Raw genomic sequence first — 23,013 nt, forward strand, 5'->3', positions numbered from 1 at the left:
TCCTCCTGGACCATCTAGGAGGGCTGGGAGTCGTGGGCAGTTATACAGTGGTTCCACTCCTTCTTCCTGGGCCGAGTCCAGAAAGTGGTGTTCAGAGATGAGTCTTTGGATCCCTGGGCCCTCACTTGTGGGGTACCACAGGGCTCTGCCCTGTCTCCTAGGCTTCTACAACTTCTCCATCCCCTCATTCAGCCCAGACACTGAGATACAACTCTGAGGGTCTACTGGAGGTTTCCTCACCGAGAGAAGTAAAGTTACAGGGAATCAGGCAGAGGGTCTTCTCGGTAGGGGTGCCCTCCCTACTGGTGGTGAACCCTTACCGGTCTTCAAGCAAGCGGGCTGAAGATGGTTAGTTGATAGGACCAATGCCTAAGCCAATACCACTCAATTCCTCTAATCAATAAAGTTGTGGCCTAATTTGACCCATTAACTCGAATTCTTGTGTCTTGTGTCTTTATTTCTGTGGGGGAGGCGGGAACTCACAACGCAGCTAGACATTTTTACCTCTTAGTTATGGCAGGGACACAAGGGCAGCCTGTCTATGTCAAGGGAGTTGAAGTCGCCCATGCCCACGGCATAGACATGGACGGACAAATTGTCCACTTTTATGCCTTCCAGCTTCTTCTTTTCCCCATCATAAGTTCAGTTATCCACATATCTGTATAAGTTTGCAGGCTTGTGGTTTCTTTTTAAAGAACGGACGGAAAACTCATGAAAATTCAACAGCATTTTAATGTGAATTTCTTTCGATACACACTTTTGTATGCAATTGTGCCACAAATTCACATTTTTTTTTGCAAAGCAATTTGCCGTAAGATAATGCATTTTTGGCATGCTTTTTTTTAAACTATTCCTTGCAGCAAAAGACACACTTCCCCCCCATTATGTGCAGTCCCATAAACATGACTGGAGACCTAAACTGCAAAATCTGGAGAAATGTGAATTTTAGAGAATGACTGTTTTTGGTGTGAACCTTGTTTCAGAAAGTGTGAACTTTCAATCCAGGCTGAATATTAAATGCCTCCTCCATCCCTACAACACATTGCGGCAACCCACCGCTTAGGGGAGTTTATTCTGTGAAAAGGTTATTTGTGAGGTGTTGTGGGTGCCAAAATGTTTTGGATCTGCATCTAGGAATCCTAGAGGTTAGGGTGGTCTTTGGGGGGCGGATGAAATACAAAGAGGATCCCTTTAGAAATGAGATAGAGTCCTTCCCTGTTGGCTGAGAGGACCACGTCCCACATCCCTCAATCTCAAGGGGCTTGACCTGACCTTGTCCCAAAATGCAGGTTTCAATGGCAGGTCTGCGGGGCTCTGGAAGGAAGAGCCAGAGGAGTCCTCTATAGCAGAGGTGGCTGGCATATTGGCCATCCAGATGTTGATGGACTTCAACTCCCATCAGCCCTCACATTTGGCTAAACTGGCCAGAACTGATGGGAGTTGGAGTCCAGCAACATTTAGAGAGTCACAGGTCCTTCCCTCCTGATCTCAAGGTACCTGATGCTATCCAGAAATTTGGACCGTCTTTGGCTCTCCAGATGTTGCTGGACTCCAGCATCTGGGGGCCACAGGTCCTCCATCCCTGCATTAGGGGAAGTAAGGGAGAAGGGAGGAGCTGTTTGAGGGAGATGGAGGTCCGTGGAAGGGTTTTCTTCAAGGGGATGGCAGTGAAGGAACTTGCCCCAACACCATCCTGTATGAAACATCTGGTAGATCTAATTTCGCAGCCATTGAGGGTCTCTCTCTCTCTCTCTCTCTCTCTCTCTCTCTCTCTCTGTGTGTGTGTGTGTGTGTGTGTGTGTGTTGTTGCAGAATGCAAGCCAAGCAGGTTATTCAGCAAGCAAAAGCATTAGGGGTGGGAAAGAAGGCACAATGTCACCGCGGTTGCTTCTTCTGTTCACAGATTCATGGTTCTCTTGATCCATGGCAGGTAGTAGGAGATGCGAGTGTAAATTCCAGGAAAGCGGTACAAGATGATTCCTTCTGCCACGCCATTGCACACCAAGGGGCCACCCGTGATCCCCTGTGGAGAGGAGAGAGAGAGAAGACATGGCAGCTGGGGGAAGATTTGGATCCACCTTGTGGCGAAACTCTGGTGCTTGTGCCAGGGCCAACGGCCAGGGTCCTGTTGGGTGGATCCTTCAATTCTGAGTGGAGATCTTGGTGGACATTTCTCCTAATATATTGATTTTGGAGAGCAATGTCTTTCTAATCAAATGCATTTTTGTACATCAGTTTTACCAATATATGCATTTACAGTGGTACCTCGGGTTACATACGCTTCAGGTTACAGACTCTGCTAACCCAGAAATAGTGCTTCAGGTTAAGAACTTTGCTTCAGGATGAGAACAGAAATTGGGCTCCGGCGGTGCAGCAGCCGGAGACCAATTAGCTAAAGTGGTGCTTCAGGTTAAGAACAGTTTCAGGTTAAGTACGGACCTCCGGAATGAATTAAGTACTTAACCCGAGGTACCACTGTATAGGTGCTCTTCCTGCTAATGCATTCCTTTATGTAAATATTATTTGAGTGGAAAACTATTTGGCCATTATAAAAGATAACCAATTTTCAGTTCCGCTATAAGTTCAGAAAGCATAAATCAGCTCTGCTTGTATTTAAAAGGAGGACCGGACCTAGGGTGGCATCCCATAATACTATGCTACACAATGAGTGTTGATTTCAGTGGGTCTGCTCTCAGTAGGACTTAGGGCTCGCTTGTCCCGTCCGAGCAGTTTCCCCCTTGCCCCTCTCCTTTCCCAGGGAAAATCAGCTCTTTAGCTCTAAACCGGAACAAACAGCAATCTGCAGAAAACTCCTTTCTTGTTTGCTCCTATTCAGCTCCAAAGAGCGGTCTTCTCCTGGAAAAGCAGCGGGACAAGAGGAGTTGTGGAGGAGCCCTTAGCGGGATGCAAGCCTAAATAACTCCAGCTTCGCTTTTGGGGACCCTTGGAGCGCCTGTGAAGCACAGAAGTGAAGGGCATCACTCAACATCCACCCCTGGGAATTGGCAGAGATTGTATGAAGCCGCTGGGTTGGTCAGGCCAGGTGTAAGTAGACTGGCATCTGCCCATATCTATTTTGCTGGAGAGGAGAATAATCCCTCAGAAGGATCCCCCACCTCTGATCCTCCCACTCACTGCTTCTGCTGGCTCTCACCTTGAAAACAGTCTTGTTGTGTCCATTGGAACAGAGCTTCCCGTAATTGTAATAGTAATGATACTTCCTCTTGCATCGACTACGGCCAAAGACAGTGACATTTGGTGACCAGTCTTTGTAAACCCAGTCCCATCCTGCCACGCTGCAGGGAGTCCCATCGGAGAGGTCACGGTCGAATTTGGGCAAGGGTAGGATCTGGACGTATTCACTCAAAGTAGCCTTGGAATTCAGCTGCGAAAAGAAGAGATGGGAGAGAGCTCTTTGATTTAGTGTTGCTTGAGGAAGCCCTTGGGGGAGTCTGGTGCCTCTGAAATGGGGCACTTTGGACAAAAAAAGTAGCAGAATGTCTTCATAATACAGAATGATAATATCATGGCATGGATAATATTAATGGCGCACGTTCAACTATATGGTTGCAGCAGCAAGAGTCCTGCCAATGCGATGGGGCTTCTTCACTGCATCCCCAAATCTGTGGTCAAATGTTCTATAGGGTGTTGTTTCTTTAGAAATCATGGGGCTGGGGACTTTTTGAGAAATACAAGTCGTTACAAAATTCTGAAGAAATAGAGTTTCTTTAGCAACCGTGGTCTTGATGCATCGCCCAGGTGGGAGATGCCTGGCACTTAACTCTTCAGCCTCTTGACGGACGTGGGTTTTATTAACTCAGGTGGGACAAGAGGAATCGTGCAGGAGCCCTTAGCACAGGGGAGAGCAAACATTTTCAGCAGGGGGCCGGTCCACTGTCCCTCAGACCTTGTGGGGGGCCGGACTATATTTTGAAAAAAAGAATGAACGAATTCCTGTGCCCCACAAAGAACCCATAGATGCATTCCGGCAAACATTTCAATACTAAAAGAATACAACTAAAAATGTTTGAAGATAAAAACTCCTACAAGAAGCCACCTACTCCGAATTTAATGATTTCTGGGCTGCCACGGAAGAGACTTTTGGTTATGCAATGCCAGAGTAAACTGTGCAATGTCTAGTTCATTATGCTGCACACTTTGGGAGGGAGGAAGACACTTGACCCCTTCTGCCTTCAGGATCAGTGACCTCGGGGGGAAGATAGAAGGAGAGATTGCTTGGAGCAAGCTACCTTGAGCAGACGGATATCGTTTGAGGAGAAGTGTTTCTCATATTCAGGATGTGGGTAGTTAGCCACAACTCTAAACGCTTGCTGAGAGGGTTCTTCAACGGAGCTGTGATGTCCCCCCAAGTAGACATAATGGATGCTGGAAAGAGAGCATCAGTTAGTGTCAGAGATGCCAGGACTCAACCCCCTCCTGGCCCCCGTGCAAAAGACCAGGCTCCCTCCATACAATCAGCTGCGCACCTTGATGGTTAGGTGGTCATCTATCATGGGTGCTTTAGCTGACCAGATCACCCTTGCAGTCCCTTCCAACTGTAAAGGTAAAGGTAAAGGTACCCCTGCCCGTACGGGCCAGTCGTGTCCGACTCTGGGGTCGCGTGCTCATCTCGCTCTAGAGGCCGTGAGCCGGCGGCGTCCGAAGACACTTCCGGGTCACGTGGCCAGCGTGACGAAGCTGCAGTTGGCGAGCCAGCACCAGCGCCGCACACGGAAACGCCGTTTACCTTCCCGCTATAAAGCGGTCCCTACTTAGAATCATAGAGTTGGAAGAGACCACAAGGGCCATGGAGTCCAACCCCCTGCCAAGCAGGAAACACCATCAGAGCACTCCTGACATATGGCTGTCAAGCCTCTGCTTAAAGACCTCCAAAGACGGAGACTCCACCACACTCCTTGGCAGCAAATTCCACTGTCCAACAGCTCTTACTGTCAGGAAGTTCTTCCTAATGTTGAGGTGGAATCTTCTTTCTTGTAGTTTGGATCCATTGCTCCGTGTCCGCTTCTCTGGAGCAGCAGAAAACAACCTTTCTCCCTCCTCTATGTGACATCCTTTTATATATTTGAACACGGCTATCATATCACCCCTTAACCTCCTCTTCTCCAGGCTAAACATGCCCAGCTCCCTTAGCCGTTCCTCATAAGGCATCGTTTCCAGGCCTTTGACCATTTTGGTTGCCCTCCTCTGGACACGTTCCAGTTTCTAAGTGTCCTTCTTGAACTGTGGTGCCCAGAACTGGACACAGTACTCCAGGTGAGGTCTGACCAGAGCAGAATACAGTGGCACTATTACTTCCCTTGATCTTATCTACTTGCACTTTGATGTGCTTTCGAACTGCTAGGTGGGCAGGAGCTGGGACAGAACGACGGGAGCTCACCCCGCCGCGGGGATTCGAACCGCCGACCATACGATCGGCAAGTCCTAGGCGCTGAGGTTTTACCCACAGCGCCAACCGCATCCCACGTCCCTTCCAACTGTACAATTCTCTGATTCTATGACCATCCCTGCTAAGAATCAAGGAGGGATTAGTGAGACTTACCCATCGCAGTGCGCACCTGTCATTACCCACTGGGGCGCCACCAGGAATCCGACACAGTTAGTGCCCCCAGTAATCCCCAAGTGAGCCATGTAGGGTCTGGGGTGGTGTTTGGCTTCGTGCCCCCCATCAATCTGACTCCGCAATGGATCTGCAAGAACCGTATGCAGAGATCAGCTCCTCCTCCTCCTCCTTGCATGCTCTGGGGTGTTCTCCACACATTCAAAGTTATTGGGGGAGCAAAAAGGACGGGTCACTGTTCTGCTGAGCTTACAATGGGCTTTCATAGCAAGGAAGTTAGCAAAGCGAAAGCAAAGAGGAGCCTAGGAAGACCCCCTTTGGGCTTTTGAATGACTTCTGGGAGGAGGATTTCAGGGAGGAGAAACCCCATGGTGCGTCATCTGCCATGGTGCTTTTACTCACCTGTAAGGGCTAAGGAGAAGGACAGGAGCAGCAGCGGAAGAGCCTGGCGGAGTCTCCACATCTTGAGGCTTGCCAAGGAGGGAGATGCCTGACGCTTAACTCTTCAGCCTCTTGAATCCGTAGCTTTTATAATCCACTCTCGGGACCCCACCTTTCCCAGGAAGCCGCAATCTAGACTGGAATTTCAACACGTCTATCTTTTCTCTCCAGCCATGTGACAGACACCCCCCCCCCCCATTGATGGAAATCAGATAGCAAGGCGGTTTTGTGTGGTTTAGTTCTGTTGGGGTCAGAGAAGGAGCTTGGAGAAAACTGCTCTGTGGAGCTCAGTTGGCGCAAACAACAAAGGGGTTTTCGACAGATTGCTGTTTGTTCCGATTCAGAGGTAAAGAATGGGACGCAGGTGGCGCTGTGGGTTAAACCACAGAGCCTAGGACTTGCCGATCAGAAGGTCGGCGGTTCGAATCCCCGCGACGGGGTGAGCCCTCGTTGCTCGTTCGCTGCTCCTGCCAACCTAGCAGTTCGAAAGCACAAAGTGCAAATAGATAAATAGGTACCGCTCCGGCGGGAAGGTAAACAGCGTTTCCGTGCGCTGCTCTGGTTCGCCAGAAGCGGCTTAGTCCTTCTGGCCACATGACCCGGAAGCTGTACGCCGGCTCCCTCGGCCAATAAAGCGAGATGAGCGCCGCAACCCCAGAGTTGGTCACGACTGGACCTAATGGTCAGGGGTCCCTTTACCTTTACCTAGAGGTAAAGAGCTAGTTTTCCCTGGGAAAGGAGTGTGGCAAGGGGGAAACTGCTCAGACAGGACAAGCAAGCCCTAAGTCATACTGAGAGCAGACCCACTGAAATCAACACTCATTGTGTCTCCTAATATTATGGGATGCCGCCCTAGGACTGGTTCACATTTTGAACACAAGCAGAGCTAATTTGTGCTTTCTGAACTAATAATGGAACTGACATTCCATTTCACATAGTTATCGTTGGCCACTCAGTTAATATATACATAGTGGAGTACGTTAGCAGAAAGAGCACCTATAAATGCATATACAGTGGTACCTCAGGTTACATACGCTTCAGCTTACACACTCCGCTAACCCAGAAATAGTGCTTCAGGTTAAGAACTTTGCTTCAGGATGAGAACAGAAATCGGGCTCCGGCGGCACATCAGCAGGAGGCCCCATTAGCTAAAGTGCTGCTTCAGGTTAAGAACAGTTTCAGGTTAAGAACGGACCTCCGGAACGAATTCAGTACGTAACCCGAGGTACCACTCATATTGGTAAAACTGATGTACAAAAATGCATTTATTTAGGAAGACATTGCCTATCAAAATGTGTACTGTGAAAAATGTATATGTTGTCTTTTCAGTTTGCTCCTGCAAAAGAGGAATTTTTTTTATTAATCATAAAAATAATAGGGCTATAAGAAAAATTGCAGCTGGGGTGTCTGAGGCTATAGGAATATTGCAGCCAGGGTGTGGGTGGCTGTTTTCAGCATATTTCAAACGCTGTGGTCAAACTTTCTATAGGGTGTTGTTTCTTTAGAAATCACGGGGCTGGGGACTTTTTGAGAAATACAAGCCCTTGCAATATTCTGAAGAAATAGAGTTTCTTTAGCAACCGTGGTCTTGATGCTTGCCCAGGTGGGAGATGCCTGGCACTTAACTCTTCAGCCTCTTGACCGACGTGGGTTTTATTACCTCAGGTGGGACAAGAGGAATTGTGCAGGAGCCCTTAGCACAGGGGTCAGCAAACTTTTTCAGCAGGGGGCCGGTCCACTGTCCGTTTGCCCTGGCTTAAGCACCAGAATTTGCCACGAGGTGGATCCAAATCTTCCCCCAGCTGCCATGTCTTATCTCTCTCTCCTCTCCACAGGCTGACTCGGGTGGCCCCGTGGTGTGCAATGGTGTGGCAGAAGGAATCAACTTGTATCCCTATCCCGGCTGTCCTGGAGTTTACACTCGCATTGCCCATTACCTTCCATGGATCAAGAGGACCATGAAACTGTGAACAGAAGAAGCAACCGCGGTGACATTGTGCCTTCTTTCCTACCCCTAATGCTTTTGCTTGCTGAATAACCTGCTTGGCTTGCATTCTGCAACAACACACACACACACACACACACACACACACAGAGAGAGAGAGAGAGAGAGAGAGAGAGAGAGAGACCCTCAATGGCTGCGAAATTAGATCTACCAGATGTTTCATACAGGATGGTGTTTGGGCAAGTTCCTTCACTGCCTCCCATCCCCTTGAAGAAAACCCTTCCACGGACCTCCATCTCCCTCAAACAGCTCCTCCCTTCTCCCTTACTTCCCCTAATGCAGGGATGGAGGACCTGTGGCCCCCAGATGCTGGAGTCCAGCAACATCTGGAGAGCCAAAGACAGTCCAAATACCTGGATAGCATCATGTTCCTTGAGATCAGGAGGGAAGGACCTGTGACTCTCTAAATGTGGCTGGACTCCAACTCCCATCAGTCCTGGCCAGTTTTGCCAAATGTGAGGGCTGATGGGAATTGAAGTCCATCAACATCTGGATGGCCAATATGTCTGCCACCTCTGCTTTAGAAAATTCCTCTGGCTCTTCCTCCCAGATGTCCGCAGACCTGCCATTGGAACCTGAATTCTGGGTCAAGGTCAGGTTGAGTCCCTTGAGGTTGAGGCATGTGGGACGTGGTCCTCTCAGCCAATACGGAAGGACTCTATCTCATTTCTAAAGGGTTTCCTCTGTGTATTTCATCCACCCCCCAAAGACCACCCTAACCTCTAGGATTCCAAAATACTTTGGCACCCACAACACCTCACAAATAACCTTTTCACAGAATAAACTCCCCTAAGCGGTGGGTTGCCGCAATGTGTTGTAGGGATGGAGGAGGCATTTAATATTCAGCCTGGATTGAAAGTTCACACTTTCTGAAACAAGGTTCACACCAAAAACAGTCATTCTCTAAAATTCACATTTCTCCAGATTTTGCAGTTTAGGTCTCCAGTCATGTTTATGGGACTGCACATAATGGGGGGGAAGTGTGTCTTTTGATGCAAGAGATAGTAAAAAAAAAAGCATGCGCAAAATGCATTATCTTACAGCAAATTGCTTTGCAAAAGAAATGTGAATTTGTAGGCACAATTGCATACAAAAGTGTGTATCGAAAGAAATTCACATTAAAATGCTGTTGAATTTTCATGAGTTTTCCATCCGTTCTTTAAAAAAAAACAAGCCTGCAAACTTATACAGATATGTGGATAACTGAACTTATGATGGGGAAAAAAAGAAGCTGGAAGGCATAAAAGTGGACAATTTCTCTATCCATGTCTATGCCGTGGGCATGGGTGACTTCAACTCCCTTGACATAGACAGGCTGCCCTTGTGTCCCTGCCATAACCAAGAGGTAAAAATGTCTAGTTGCCCCAAAGGACTGTGTCCTAGAACACCTGGTGGCCTCAGGTGTGGTGTAGTGGTTAAGAGCGGTAGTCTCGTATTCTGGTGAACCGGGTTCGCTTCTCCGCTTCCCCACCTGCAGCTGCTGGGTGACCTTGGGCCAGTCCCACTTCTCTGAAGTCTCTCAGCCCCACTCACCTCACAGAGCGTTTGTTGTGGGGGAGGAAGGGAAAGGAGAATGTGAGCCGCTTTGAGACTCCTTCAGGTAGTGATAAAGTGGGATATCAAATCCAAACTCTTCTTCTTCTTCAGGCGGACTCAGGCAGGGCTTCCTCTTAAGTGGCCCCCTTGACACGGCAGAAGACGTCAGTATCGTTGAACTAGTTGGGAGCAGGGACTGTAGTGCTATTAAATTAAAGACGTGCCTACAGGGCCAATTGCCAATGTCAGAAGGTGGTGTGGTTGCTCGAGAGTAAACAGGCAAGACTCCGGCCTGTCTTTTCCAGGCTTTATTCTTGGTGCAACCTATTTACAGTGAAGAGCGTCCTAAGTTCATGTCTGGCTCAATCGCTAGCAGAATGTGATGACCTGGGAATCTGGTTCAGAGGCTGAACCTGAGGAATCCCAGCCTGCACAGGAGTCCCCGCCTCCAGGGCTGACTGAGCCAGGACAGGGGCTTGAACCTGAAGGGTCCTCACCTGTGCTGGATCCTCAGGAGCAGACACCAGCTGAATAAGCTCTGGCTCCTGAGGTGATGGAGGACCCATTGCCTGCAGGTGCTCCACTCTCAGCCCCATCAGGGGAAGGTGAGGTTGCCTCTGGGTCCAGTAAGCCTCTCCTGAGCTGCAGAGGCTCAGGGCAGAAAGGCGGAGGGAACTAAGTTCCCGCAGGAGGAGGGCTCGCCTCCAGGCCAGGAGAGGCGAGTCACCTGTGGACCGGGGCCGCCCTATGCCTCAGAGGAGATAAAAGCCGGCCAGCCCCAGCCCCAGGTTGCGGGAGCAACATCGTTGGTAACCTGTTCCTGGCAGACCCTGTCCTGCTCTTCTGCCAGAGTTTCTGACCATGCCCGACTCCTTAGCCAGTGGGGTGTAGTGGTTAAGAGCGGTAGTCTCGTAATCTGGGGAGCCGGGTTCGCGTCTCCGCTCCTCCACCTGCAGCTGCTGGGTGACCTTGGGCCAGTCATACTTCACTGAAGTCTCTCAGCCCCACTCACCTCACAGAGTGTTTGTTGTGGGGGAGGAAGGGAAAGGAGAATGTTAGCCGCTTTGAGACTCCTGAAGGGGAGTGAAAGGCGGGATATCAAATCCAAACTCTTCTCTTCTTCTTCTTCTTCTTACCTTGGACCCCGCTTCGCCCTTGACAGACAGCCTCCATACTGCACCCTCGACATAGGACTGGACTCAGACAACGCCGCACGGTAACACCCCACCCCCACCCCCGGACCAGCACACAGAATCTGGGAGTGGTTGGCCTTTGTACCTCCCCCAGCATAAAAGCTGTGTGACCCCCAGCCTTTTCCGCCCTCCCTGCGCCGAAGCCTACTGTGCAGAATGGGCGCTGGCAAGGGCGCACTTCCCGCCTTTCCGGTTTCCTCAGGAAAACAACAACAACACATTTGTGTGGATGCATTAGCAGTTTATTGTGAATTAATCTTGAGATACAGAGCTGCATGCAAGTTTGCCAAACTGGCGCGTCTTTGCAAAGCGATTTCCCCTAAAATAAGGCATTTGGGGCAGGCTCCTTTCACTGCTACGCACACTGATAGACACACCTCATTCCAGTATCTGCATTTTTGTGCACTAAACTTGCCTGGAGAGCCAAACTGCAAAATTCAGAGGAGGGTGAATTTGAAAGGATGGCTGCGTTTGGCATCTTATTCCAGAAAGTGTGAATGAGGGAGGTGCAATCTGAATTTAATTTCCCCTCTGTCCCTCTGGTACATCACCCTCAACCATTACCCTGGAGGAGTTTTGGCATGTGAAATGGTAAACTGGTAACTTTTAACTCTCCCCCCATTTAAAATGCTTTTTGGTGCCAAGGTCTTTTGTACGATTGTCTAGGAATCCCTGAGCTCAGACCAGTAATTTGGACATTGAGGAAATGCACAGAGGAAGTCCCCTAGGGCTGAAATGAAATATCTCCTCTTGAACAGGGTGAGAAATTCCCACAGTCCTGGCCCTTCTGTGTCCCAGAAGGCAGCGTCCAAATCTATACCAGGCTGAAGAGGGAGGATGGAGGAAGGTGGAATCATCTAAAGGGAGATGCAGTTAATCTTTTGGCCATCCAGATGTTGATGGATGTCAACTCCAGTCGCCCTGTATTGGCCATGTTGTCTGGGGCTGATGGAAGTTGGAGTCCAACAACATCTGGAAGGTGACAGGTTCGCCTCCCTTGACCGAAAGGACGAGGAGGAGATCTGTGGAACTTTGGTCAGTCCAGACATTTGGACAACGGTGGGGAGCCTTTGGTCCTCCAAAGGTCACTGGACTCCCATCATCTGCAGCAAACATGGCAAATGGCCAGGGATAACGGGAGTTGCATTTCAGCAGCATCGAGAAGGCCAGAGGTCCCTTTTCCCTGCCTTAGGAGAAACCAGGTAGGGTGGGAGGAGTCGCTTCAGGGTGACAGAGGCGTATGGCGCTCTGAGAGATTGTTCCAGCCGTCTGGGGACAGGGAGAGAGAAGGGACAGAACAGTTCTAAAGGAGAAGAAGGGCACCTTTTTCAGATGAGAGACATGGAGCAGTGAAGGTTGAGGGAAGAGGTGTGATGGGGAACACGGTCAGGGAAAGGAGGTGAGCGATTTTCTTGAAGGGGATGGGGAGGGACTGAAGGAACTTGTGGAAACCGGATCGTGTACGAAACACCTGATACGTTTGCAGCTGTTGAGGGGGGTCAGTGTGTGTGTGTGTGTGTGTGTGTGTGTGTGTGTGTGTGTGGTTGCAGGATTCAAGCCAAACGGCTTATGTAGCAAGCAGAAGAATTAAAGGCAAAAAGAAGAAGGAGGTCTTCCTTCTCCTCTTCACCTGGCCATGGTTTTCTTGATCCAAGGAAGGTACTGGGCGATGCGAGTGTAAACGGCAGGAGGGCAGGGGTTGCTGTAGGAGAGGATTCCATGCGCTACGCCATTGCAAACCAAAGGATCACCCATCTCCCCCTGTGGAAGGAAGGAAACAAAGATGGCAGGTGGGGGAAGATTTGGATCCCCCTGAAGGAGGACTTGAACTGCAACAAGATTGGCAAACCTGCCAATTCCTGTTTCTCCCTGTTTTGAATTTTCCTGATATTTAAACTCGGCTCCCCACTTTTGTACTAGCCCCAGGATCACTTGGGGAGTTGTGTGGCTGGGGATTGGCATGCACATGTTTACTGAGATTCCTGCATGGCGGGGGAGCGGACCTCCCCCACCCTTGGGGGTCCCTTCAAACTCTACATTTCTATTATTCCATCATCTGTGACGGGGCGGCATTCAACTCTTGGAGGCTCAGCCCTGAGGCACAGAAATGAAGGGCAGCAATCCCCATCTGCCCAGTGACTGGCCTCTGCCCACGTCCATTTTGCTGGAGAAGAGGATTATCCCCTTTCCTCGCTTGGCTCCAGCTGTGGCAGCATCTGCAGCTGTGGCTGAGTGGGAGACAACCCCGTCCGAAACCCTGGCAATGCTGAGCTAATCATTCAAACCCATGAGGACTGGAATCTTCACTTGGTTAAAACCAGAGCTCACTGATAGAGCACTTGCTTGGCATGCAGAATGTCCCAAAGGCATCCCCAGGTAGGGCTAAAAATGTCTGCTGCTGTTTGCCAGAGTAGGCATTACTGAGCTGTTCCTTTGCATCTCCCGGGGCGAGGGAAGAGAAAGCTAATTTCCTAGGTTTCTATTTATTCTTAAGTTCCCATGCATACATACACATTCTACGTATCTTCCTCCACCTGTTCCCACCGCGGCTTCCTAATTCCCCTTTTCCATGCTGCGGATCCTGTCCAATAACAGGACGGTGCTCCTCCTGGTCTCCTGTTTCTGGCCCTGCCGCCTGCCGTTTCTGCTGACGCTTACCTGCGTAAATAACTGAGACTGATGGCCTGCACAGATCTTTCTATTGTCGATCTTGGGATAGAACTTCTGGCACTTGCGTCGGTCGTAGATGCTGGCATTGGCCTCATAGAGCATATATGCACAATTTTTCTGATTCGGGCTCCAGCCGGCCACACTGCAGGGTGTCCCCTCAGAGAGGTCACTGCTAGATGTTGGCAATGGCAGGATGTGAATGTTTTTATTCAGACGAACCTTTGACTGCAGCTGGGGAAAGGAGAGGGAGATGAGGCTGAAATGAGCGTTGCAATAGGAAGCCCTTGAAACCTGTTCCTTTATGAATGCAGAACTGCGTTCATAATAATGAACTCTAATAAATAGTGAGAGTCCCATGGACTGCAAGAAGATCAAACCTCTCCAATCGGAAGGAAATCAGCCCTGAGTGCTCACTGGAAGGACAGATCCTGAAGCTGAGGCTCCAAGACTTTGGCCACCTCATGAGAAGAGAAGACTCCCTGGAAAAGACCCTGATGCTGAGAAGATGGAGGGCACAAGGAGAAGGGGACGACAGAGGACCTGACGGTGGGACAGTGTTCTCAAAGCTACCAGCATGAGTTTGACCAAACTGCGGGAGACAGTGGAAGACAGGAGGGCCTGGCGTGCTCTGGTCCAGGGGGTCACGAAGAGTCGGATATGACTAAACAACAACAACCATAAATAGTGATAATAATCCGATCATACTAAGGGCCAAAGAGCTGGATTCAGCTGAACGAGTCCATTATATTTCACACATGGGGATGGAAGGAGACATTTAGCTCCTTCTGCCTTCAGGATCGGGGCCCTCGGGGTGCTTGCAGAGTGAGAAAAAGGCTTGGGGTGAGGTACCTTGAGCAGGCGGATATCATCTGAAAAGGTGTTGTCCTTAAACGTATAATTTTCGTGCCTGTAGGGTTTGGCCACGCTGTGATACGTTATGGCAAATATGGGGTTATGTGCTCCCAGGACAACCTTATCAAAACTGGAAAGAAAGCAACGGTCAGGGTCAGAGATCCCAAGAATCAATGCTCTCCCAGTCCCTGTGCAAAAGACCAGCCTCCACCCCACGGCCCTTAATAACAAATTAGTAGTAGTAGTAGTAGTAGTACACCGCCCATCAGGCTGGGTTGCGCCAAGCACTCTGGGAAACTTCCAACAGAATATACACAAACACAGCAGAACATCAGACATTCAAAGCTTCCCTCCGCAGGGCTGCCTTCAGATGTTTACGGAAGGTCATAACTTTGTCTATTTCTTTGACATCTGATGGGAGGGCATTCCACAGGGAGGGCGTCACTACCAAGAAGACCCTCTGCCTGATCCCCTGTAACTTCACTTCTCTCAGCGATGGAACCACCAGAAGACCCTTGGAGTTGGATTTAAGTGTCTGGGCTGAATGATGGGGGTGGAGACGCTCCTTCAGGGATACAGGGCTGCGACTATTTAGGGCTTTAGTAAAGGTAAAGGGACCCCTGACCATTAGGTCCAGTTGTGGCCGACTCTGGGGTTGCGGCACTCATCTCGCTTTACTGGCCAAGGGAGCCGGCGTACAACTTCCGGGTCATGTGGCCAGCAGGACTAAGCCGCTTCTGGCGAACCAGAGCAGCACACAGAAACACCATTTACCTTCCCGCCGGAGCGGTACCTATTTATCTACTTGCACTTGACATGCTTTTGAACTGCTAGGTTGGCAGGAGCAGGGACCGAGCAACAGGAGCTCACCCCGTCATTGCAGGGATTCGAACCGCCGACATTCTGATCGGCAAGTCCTAGGCTCTGTGGTTTAACCCAAAGTCCCACCCACATCCCAGGGCTTTAGTAGCCAGCACCAATTGTGCTCAGAAGCATATTGAGAGCCAATGTAGATATTTTGGGACAGGTGTTGTATGGTCCTGGCAGCCACTCCTGGCTACCAGTCTAGTAGCCACATTCTGTATTAGTTGTAGCTTCTGAGTCACTTTCAAAGGTAGCCCCACGGAGAGCGCATTGCAGTAGTCCGAGCAGGAGATGAGCAGAGCATGCACCACTCTGGTGAGACAGTCTGCGGGCAAGTAGGGTCTCATCCTGCGTACTAGATGAAGCTAGTAGACAGCTGCCTAGGCACAGAATTGCCCTATGCCTCCATGGACAGCTGTGAGTCCAAAATGACCCCCAGGCTTCACACCTGGTCCTTAAGATGGTTTTTTAGGAAGTTGTTTAACAACCATTTTTCCCCCAGCTGGTCTGGGGAGACTCCCTCACAAAGGGAGGCATTCACCACCCCGCGGAGCCCATCGCTCAGCCCTGTCTGGCTCGCTTTTATGCGCCACGATGCGCAAGGATCAAGGAGGCAGGGGGTTGATTTCACTCCAGGCAGCCTGTCCACATCCTCAGAGGTAACAGGTTGAAATTCATCCCATGCACTTGACTAGACGGAGCAATGGCACATTCCTGCCCTGCCCTGCTCCCTTCCAGCAATTAGCTTTACCCTCTATGATCACCACTCCTAAAAAAAGAGGAAGGCTTTGAGGATACTTACCTTCTGCAGCGTGCAGAAGTCATGACCCACTGTTCTCCCACGAGGAATCCGCCACAGATGTAACGGTTCTGGTAATCCAGCAAGGCGGCCATGTAGGGTCTGGAGTGAGGCCTGGCTCCATTCGGGCAATGACTTTGCCCCCGCAGTGGATCTGCAAGAAGCATATGCAGAGATAAACTGCAGCTCCTTCTTCTTCTTCTTACAAATTCTAGAGCGTTGTTGGTTCTGAGCCCAGTTCAAAATTCTGGAGCTGCCTTGGCCCTCTATATCTGAAGGAGCGTCACCATCCCCATCGCCTGAGATCCAGCTCCGAGGGCCTTCTGGCAGTTCCCTCATTGCGAGAAGTGAGGTTGCAGGGAACCAGGCAGAGGGCCTTCTCGGTGGTGGCGCCCGCCCTGTGGAACGCCTTCCCATCAGATAACAAGGAGATAAAAAACTACAGTGGTACCTCGGGTTAATCCTACAATTTGGTTTATTCCTACAATATGAATGATATCATTATTCTATTATATATTCTCTACCAACTATTAGCCTACATGTTGTGTATGTATTGATGTAAGAGGGGAGATAGGGGATACAGTGGTACCTCGGGTTAAGTACTTAATTCGTTCCGGAGGGGTCTGTTCTTAGCCTGAAACTGTTCTTAACCTGAAGCACCACTTTAGCTGATGGGGCCTCCTGCTGCCGCTGTGTGATTTCTGTTCTCATCCTGAAGCAAAGTTCTTAACCCGAGGTACTATTTCTGGGTTAGCGGAGTGTGTAACCTGAAGCGTCTGTAACCTGAAGCGTATTTAACCCGAGGTACCACTGTATGTCACTTTTGGAAGGCGGCCCTGGATTGGGAAGCTTTTAACATTTGATGTTTTACTATGTTTTTATATGTACCAAATAAAAGCCATGTGGGCAGGAGAACAGTTCACTGTCCCAACCTGGAGATCCGAATTTTGGGGATGGAACCTTTAGCCCTTGTGCAATACAAAGCGGGTGCCCTGCCATTGATCTAGGCATACAAACAGCACTCACATAATAATAATAATAATAATAATAATAATAATAATAATAATAATAATAATAATATATTATTTCTACCCTGCCCATCTGGCTGGGCTTCCCCAGCCACTCTGGGCAGCTCCCAACAAAACACTAAAATACAATAACCTATTAAACATTAAAAGCTTCCCTAAACAGGGCTGCCTTCAGATGTCTTCTAAAAGTTTGGTAGTTATTTTTCTCTTTGACATCTGGTGGGAAGGCGTTCTACAGGGCGGGTGCCACCACCGAGAAGGCCCTCTGCCTGGTTCCCTGTAACTTGGCTTCTCACAGCGAGGGAACCGCCAGAAGGCCCTCGGCGCTGGACCTCAGTGTCTGGGCAGAACAATGGAGGTGGAGACGCTCCTTCAGGTATACTGGACCGAGGCCGTTTAGGGCTTTAAAGCACCCTAAGCATCAGAAACAGAAGGAACGAGGTTGGCTTGGCCCCCAAGTGTAGTAGAAATGGGCTCGTGAGTTAGTGGGTTTTACTCACCTGTTTGGGCCAAGGAGAAGGACAGCAGTAGCAGAAGAACCTGGCGGAGTCTCCACATCTTGTTGTTTGCCAAGGAGGGAGATTCCTGGCGCTTAACTCTTCAGCCTCTTGACTCCGTAGCTTTTATTACGTCCACCCTCTGGACCCCACCTTCCCCAGGAAGCCACTATCTAGACTTCAGATCTGATGGGCGAATCTTTACTACCCCACCCACCCATCGATGGCCATCAGATAGCAAGACAGTTTGTGGTGTTTTGTTTTGTTGGGGCCAGATAAGGAGACTGGGGAAAGGGGAAACAGAGTGAACCCTTAGTGTCGAAATGCAGAAGGTGTTTTTTTGGGGGGGGTGCGAAGATTGGGGTGCCGCCTTGCTGTATGCAGAGAACCTCTCCCTTACCAATAGAAAGGCATCATGCAGAATCTAAATCCGGACACGGGAATCCAAGCCTCCTGACCTTCCCTTTGGAGGTGGGTTGGCAGGGAGGGCCGTTGTCGAGTCATCACCTGCGTACAATGGTACCTTGGTTTGCACACATCTTGGTTTGCATACGTTTTGGATTACAAACACGTCAACCCTGGAAATGCGTGTCCCAGTTTGCAACCTGTTTTTGGATTACAACCCATTTTTTTTGGATTACGATCAAATTTGTTTTGGAGGCCCCATTGGCGAAAGCGCGCCTTGGGTTACAGCCTGTTTTGGTTTACAAACGGACCTCCGGGGTCCCTTTACCTTTACCTAAGAGCTGATCTGGGTAGTTCACTGCCCCATAAGTTGCAGTTGTGCCCTCATGCCTCAGTTATGCCACGGAGGTGGCTTAGAATCATAGAATCATAGAGTTGGAAGAGACCACAAGGGCCATCGAGTCCAACCCCCTGCCAAGCAGGAAACACCATCAGAGCACTCCTGACATATGGTTGTCAAGCCTCTGCTTAAAGACCTCCAAAGAAGGAGACTCCACCACACTCCTTGGCAGCAAATTCCACTGTCGAACAGCTCTTACTGTCAGGAAGTTCTTCCTAATGTTTAGGAATAAATTGCCCCTATGTATTGTGTCTTGCCCTGATTATTGTCTCTTACGTTTCTCTTACGTTGGGGAGTTTGGCGGGACTGGGGGCCTGGCCATGGAACAGTGGAACTCGCTGACATCTGGCAGAGATGAATGTTAGAAACTGGGAGATGAGTTCCAGAACTTAACTATGCAGTGCTAAAAGATGGCCTGCTTTTGCTCTGTGCTGAATCTTTCCACATTCCTCCTCGCCAGTCCCAATGGGCATCATCCATCGCGGACCGTGTCCTTTTCTAACTAGAGGTTCCCGGAATGGAAACAGTTGACCATCTGCATGCAAGGCAGGGGATCTACCACCAAGCTCCCTCTTAAGTTGTGGGTGAACATATCAGACGACACAGCGATTCTTCAAACAGCTCTTGTTTATTCACAGACCAGAACAGAACTGAACTGAAGGGTTCAGCCAGCCTGCTTATATAGAGCTCCAGTACAACGTAACTGTAACAACTTTCTGTAACTATCCAATCACTGAGCATCACTTTCGATCCCTTATTTGCATATGTGGACCTGAGTAAAAACTATTTACAGTATCCACCTGCTGGCCCAGGGTGAGAAATTCAGTACATAACATTCCCCATAGCAAAGATTTTACTGGCAGCTGCTGTCCCTTGCGATGGGTGGAGTGTAAATTAGGGAGCCCAACAGCTGGTCAGGCAGAGAGGCAGCTCATTCCAGTTTCCTCTCCATCCTGCTCTCTGCTGAGTTCCACAAGGGAGCTACAAAAAACACAAGAGCTACAAGCATGGCAAGCGAACACATGCTTCACGCTGTTATGGCTGCCATCATCCCACTTGTCCCATTGGTTAGGGACCTTTGGCCCTCCAGATGTTGTTCTTCTGTAGCTCCCATCAGCCCCAGCGACGGATGAGCAGCTCTGCCAATTCTGGGTTCAATCCGTTTCTCCTTTCCCCAGTCTCCTTATATGGCCCCAACAGAACCAAACCGCACAAATTGTTTTGCTATCTGGTTACCATCGATGGGTGGAGGTGGGGTCTGTCACATGGATGGAGAGAAAAGATAAATGTGTTGAAATCCGCCTATCGGATCTCAAGGCTAGATTGTGGCTTACGGGGGAAGGTGGAGTCCAGAGGGTGGAGGTAGTGAAAGTCGCAAGGGTTAAGATGCTGAAGAGTTAAGATCAGGCATCTCCCTCCTTGACAAGAATCAAGATGTGGAAATTCTGACAACCTCTTCTACTCCTTCTCTTTGGCCCAAATGGATGACCAAAGCAACAATCCCTGGCCATTGGCCATGTTTGCTGCAGATGATGGGAGTCCAGCAATCTTTGGAGGACCAAAGGTTCCCCACCGTTGTCCAAATGTCTGGACTGACCAAAGCTCCACAGATCTCCTCCTCGTCCTTTGGGTCAAGGGAGGCGAACCTGTCCCCTTCCAGATGTTGTTGGACTCCAACTCCCATCAGCCCCAGACAACATGGCCAATACGGGGCGACTGAAGTTGACACCCATCAACATCTGGATGGCCAAAAGATTAACCACACCTTCCTTTAGATGATTCCACCTTCCTCCATCCTCCCTCTTCAGCCTGGTATAGATTTGGACGCTGCCTTCTGGGACACTGGAGGGTCAGGACTGTGGGAATTTCTCTCTCTCTCTTTTTTTTATATAAAATGTTTATTGAAGATTTTAAGCAATACAACACCAATCACATAAAACACCATCACCAAAATAAAAAATACACACAAAACAAAAGAAATACAACATAGTTAAATTTCAAAAACCAAGTTTCCATAACCTTCCTTTCAGACTCCCTCACATCTCCCTTTCCTGTGTTCCCATTTACAAAATCATGTTCAGCAATACTTGTTTGTACCTTTCAAATATTATATCTCCAATTTTACCCTTTGTTATCAAATATTTAAATATTTAGACTTGCCATAATATTGATCAAATTTCGTCTTTGTTCTTATAATTCAGTTCTTTTCATACTTCTTTCCACTAGGTTACTAATGCCAAGTTATCTTTCTATCCTGCATCATTCTAACATTCATACAATTTACAATACTTTTGCAGATAATCCTTAAATTTCTTCCAGTCCTCTTCCACCGTCTCTTCTCCCAGGTCTCGGATTCTGCCAGTCATTTCTGCCAATTCCATGTAGTCTATCAGTTGCATCTGCCATTCTTCCAGAGTGGGCAGATCTTGTGTCTTCCAATAGGACTGTGGGAATTTCTCACCCTGTTCAAGAGGAGATATTTCATTTCAGCCCTAGGGGACTTCCTCTGTGCATTTCCTCAATGTCCAAATCACTGGTCTGAGCTCAGGGATTCCTAGACAATCGTACAAAAGACCTTGGCACCAAAAAGCATTTTAAATGGGGGGAGAGTTAAAAGTTACCAGTTTACCATTTCACATGCCAAAACTCCTCCAGGGTAATGGTTGAGGGTGATGTACCGGAGGGACAGAGGGGAAATTAAATTCAGCTCAAAGGTAAGATTGAACCTCCCTCATTCACACTTTCAAATTTGCCCTCCTCTGAATTTTGCAGTTTGGCTCTCCAGGCAAGTCTAGTGCACATAAATGCAGATACTGGAATGAGGTGTGTCTGTCAGTGTGCGTAGCAATGAAAGGAGCCTGCCCCAAATGCCTTGTTTTGGGGGAATCGCTTTGCAAAGACGCGCCAGTTTGGCAAACTTGCATGCAGCTCTGTATCTCAAGATTAATTCACAATAAACTGCTAATGCATCCACACAAATGTGTTGTTGTTGTTTTCCTGAGGAAACCGGAAAGGCGGGAAGTGCGCCCTTGCCAGCGCCCATTCTGCACAGTAGGCTTCGGCGCAGGGAGGGCGGAAAAGGCTGGGGGTCACACGGCTTTTATGCTGGGGGAGGTACAAAGGCCAACCACTCCCAGATTCTGTGTGCTGGTCCGGGGATTCCTAGACAATCATACAAAAGATCTTGGCACCAAAATGCATTTAAAAAGGGGGCGGGCAGTTAAAAGTTACCAGTTGGGAATAAGATCCAAAACACAGCCATCTTTTAAAATTCGCCCTCCTCTGAATTTTGCAGTTCAGCTCTCCAGGCAAGTTTAGTGCACAAAAATTCAGATACTGGAATGAGGTGTGTCTATCAGTGTGCATAGCACTGGAGAGTATGCCAGGAAACAGGGAATTGTGTTCACATGTGGTGGGGGTGTCAATATGTACATTTTTTCTGACAAAGGGAGTTTAAGGAAATAACAGAAATCACTGAGTTAAAGCTGACCGAAAGTCCAGAGGAAAATTCAACAGCATTTTAATGTGAATTTCTTTTGATACACACTTTTATATGCAATTGTGCCAAATATTCACATTTTCTGCAAACCAATTTGCCCTAAGATAATATATTTTGGTATGCTTTTAAAAAAACCATTAGGTAAAGATAAAGGGACCCCTGACCATTAGGTCCAGTCAGGAGCGACTCCGGGGTTGCAGCGCTCATCTCGCTTTACTGGCCGAGGGAGCCGGCGTACAGCTTCCGGGTCATGTGGCCAGCATGACTAAGCCTCTTCTGGCGAACCAGAGCAGCGCACGGAAATGCCGTTTACCTTCCCGCCGGAGCGGTACCTATTTATCTACTTGCACTTTGACGTGCTTTCAAACTGCTAGGTTGGCAGGAGCAGGGACCGAGTAACGGGAGCTCACCCCGTCATTGCGGGGATTCGAACCGCCGACCTCCTGATCGGCAAGTCCTAGGCTCTGAGATTTAACCCACAGCGCCACCTGCGTCCCTATTACATGCACTATTACATTAAAACTATCAAAACTATTACATGCACACAAAATCTGGAGAAATGTTAATTTTGGAGGAAGACTGTTTTTGGTGTGAACCTTGTTTCAGAAAGTGTGGACGAGGGAGGTTCAACTTTCAATCCAGGCTGAATATTAAATGTCTCCTCCATCCTTACAAGACATCACAACAACCCACAGCCTAGGGGAGTTTTGTGAAAAGGTTATTTGTGAGATGTTGTGGGTACCAAAATGTTTTGGATCTGCATCTAGGAATCCTAGAGGTTAGGGTGGTCTTTGGGGGGCGGATGAAATACACAGAGGAAACCCTTTAGAAATGGGATAAAGTGCTTCCCTATTGGCTGAGAGGACGACGTCCCACATCCCTCAACCTCAAGTGGCTCAACCTGACCTTGTCCCAAAATGCAGGTTTCAGTGGAAGGTCTGCGGGGCTCTGGAAGGAAGAGCCAGAGGAATCTTCTAAAGCAGTAAGTGCCGCCCTGTGGTGTGCCATTTTGTCACCCCTCAGGGACGACACCCAGGGCAGGCCCCACACCCCTTCCTACGCCCTTGAGGCCAGGTATAAGTAGACGGGCATCTGCCCATGTCTGTTTTGCTGGACAGGAGAAGGATCCCTCAGAAGGGTGGGATCCATAACGAGGAAGCTCTCCCACTTCTGATCCTGTCACTTGCAGCTTCTGAGAGAGCCAGTGTGGTGTAGTGGTTAAGAGCGGTAGTCTGCTAATCTGGTG

General features: G+C 49.1%; 1 protein-coding gene and 1 long non-coding RNA gene across 2 annotated transcripts; both read right to left on the reverse strand.

Annotated features, from left to right (window-relative positions):
• Positions 1-1,702: 1,702 nt before the first annotated feature.
• LOC114588669 (uncharacterized) lies at positions 1,703-4,387 on the reverse strand. The gene is made up of 3 exons (XR_013391229.1): positions 4,251-4,387; positions 3,155-3,385; positions 1,703-2,023 (listed from the first exon to the last, which is right to left on the reverse strand). It is a non-coding gene; the product is annotated as an uncharacterized LOC114588669 (long non-coding RNA).
• Positions 4,388-12,379: 7,992 nt separating this feature from the next.
• LOC114588673 (mast cell protease 1-like) lies at positions 12,380-15,353 on the reverse strand. Its single transcript, XM_077922040.1, has 4 exons — positions 15,337-15,353; positions 14,273-14,405; positions 13,412-13,654; positions 12,380-12,514 (listed from the first exon to the last, which is right to left on the reverse strand). Exons 1-4 carry the CDS (start codon positions 15,351-15,353, stop codon positions 12,380-12,382), a joined length of 528 nt encoding a protein of 175 aa, XP_077778166.1.
• Between the last annotated feature and the right edge of the window lie 7,660 nt (positions 15,354-23,013).

The sequence above is a fragment of the Podarcis muralis genome, chromosome 18 (genome assembly GCF_964188315.1).
Source record: "Podarcis muralis chromosome 18, rPodMur119.hap1.1, whole genome shotgun sequence".
Classification (NCBI taxonomy): domain Eukaryota; kingdom Metazoa; phylum Chordata; class Lepidosauria; order Squamata; family Lacertidae; genus Podarcis; species Podarcis muralis.

Coding starts and splice junctions, on each gene's coding strand:
- LOC114588673 (XM_077922040.1), bottom strand. Junction 13,655..14,272: donor ATGATATCCGCCTGCTCAAG/GTACCTCACCCC, acceptor TCCTTTCCCCAG/CTGCAGTCAAAGGTTCGTCT. Junction 12,515..13,411: donor AGTCTCAGTTATTTACGCAG/GTAAGCGTCAGC, acceptor TTCCTTCCACAG/GGGGAGATGGGTGATCCTTT.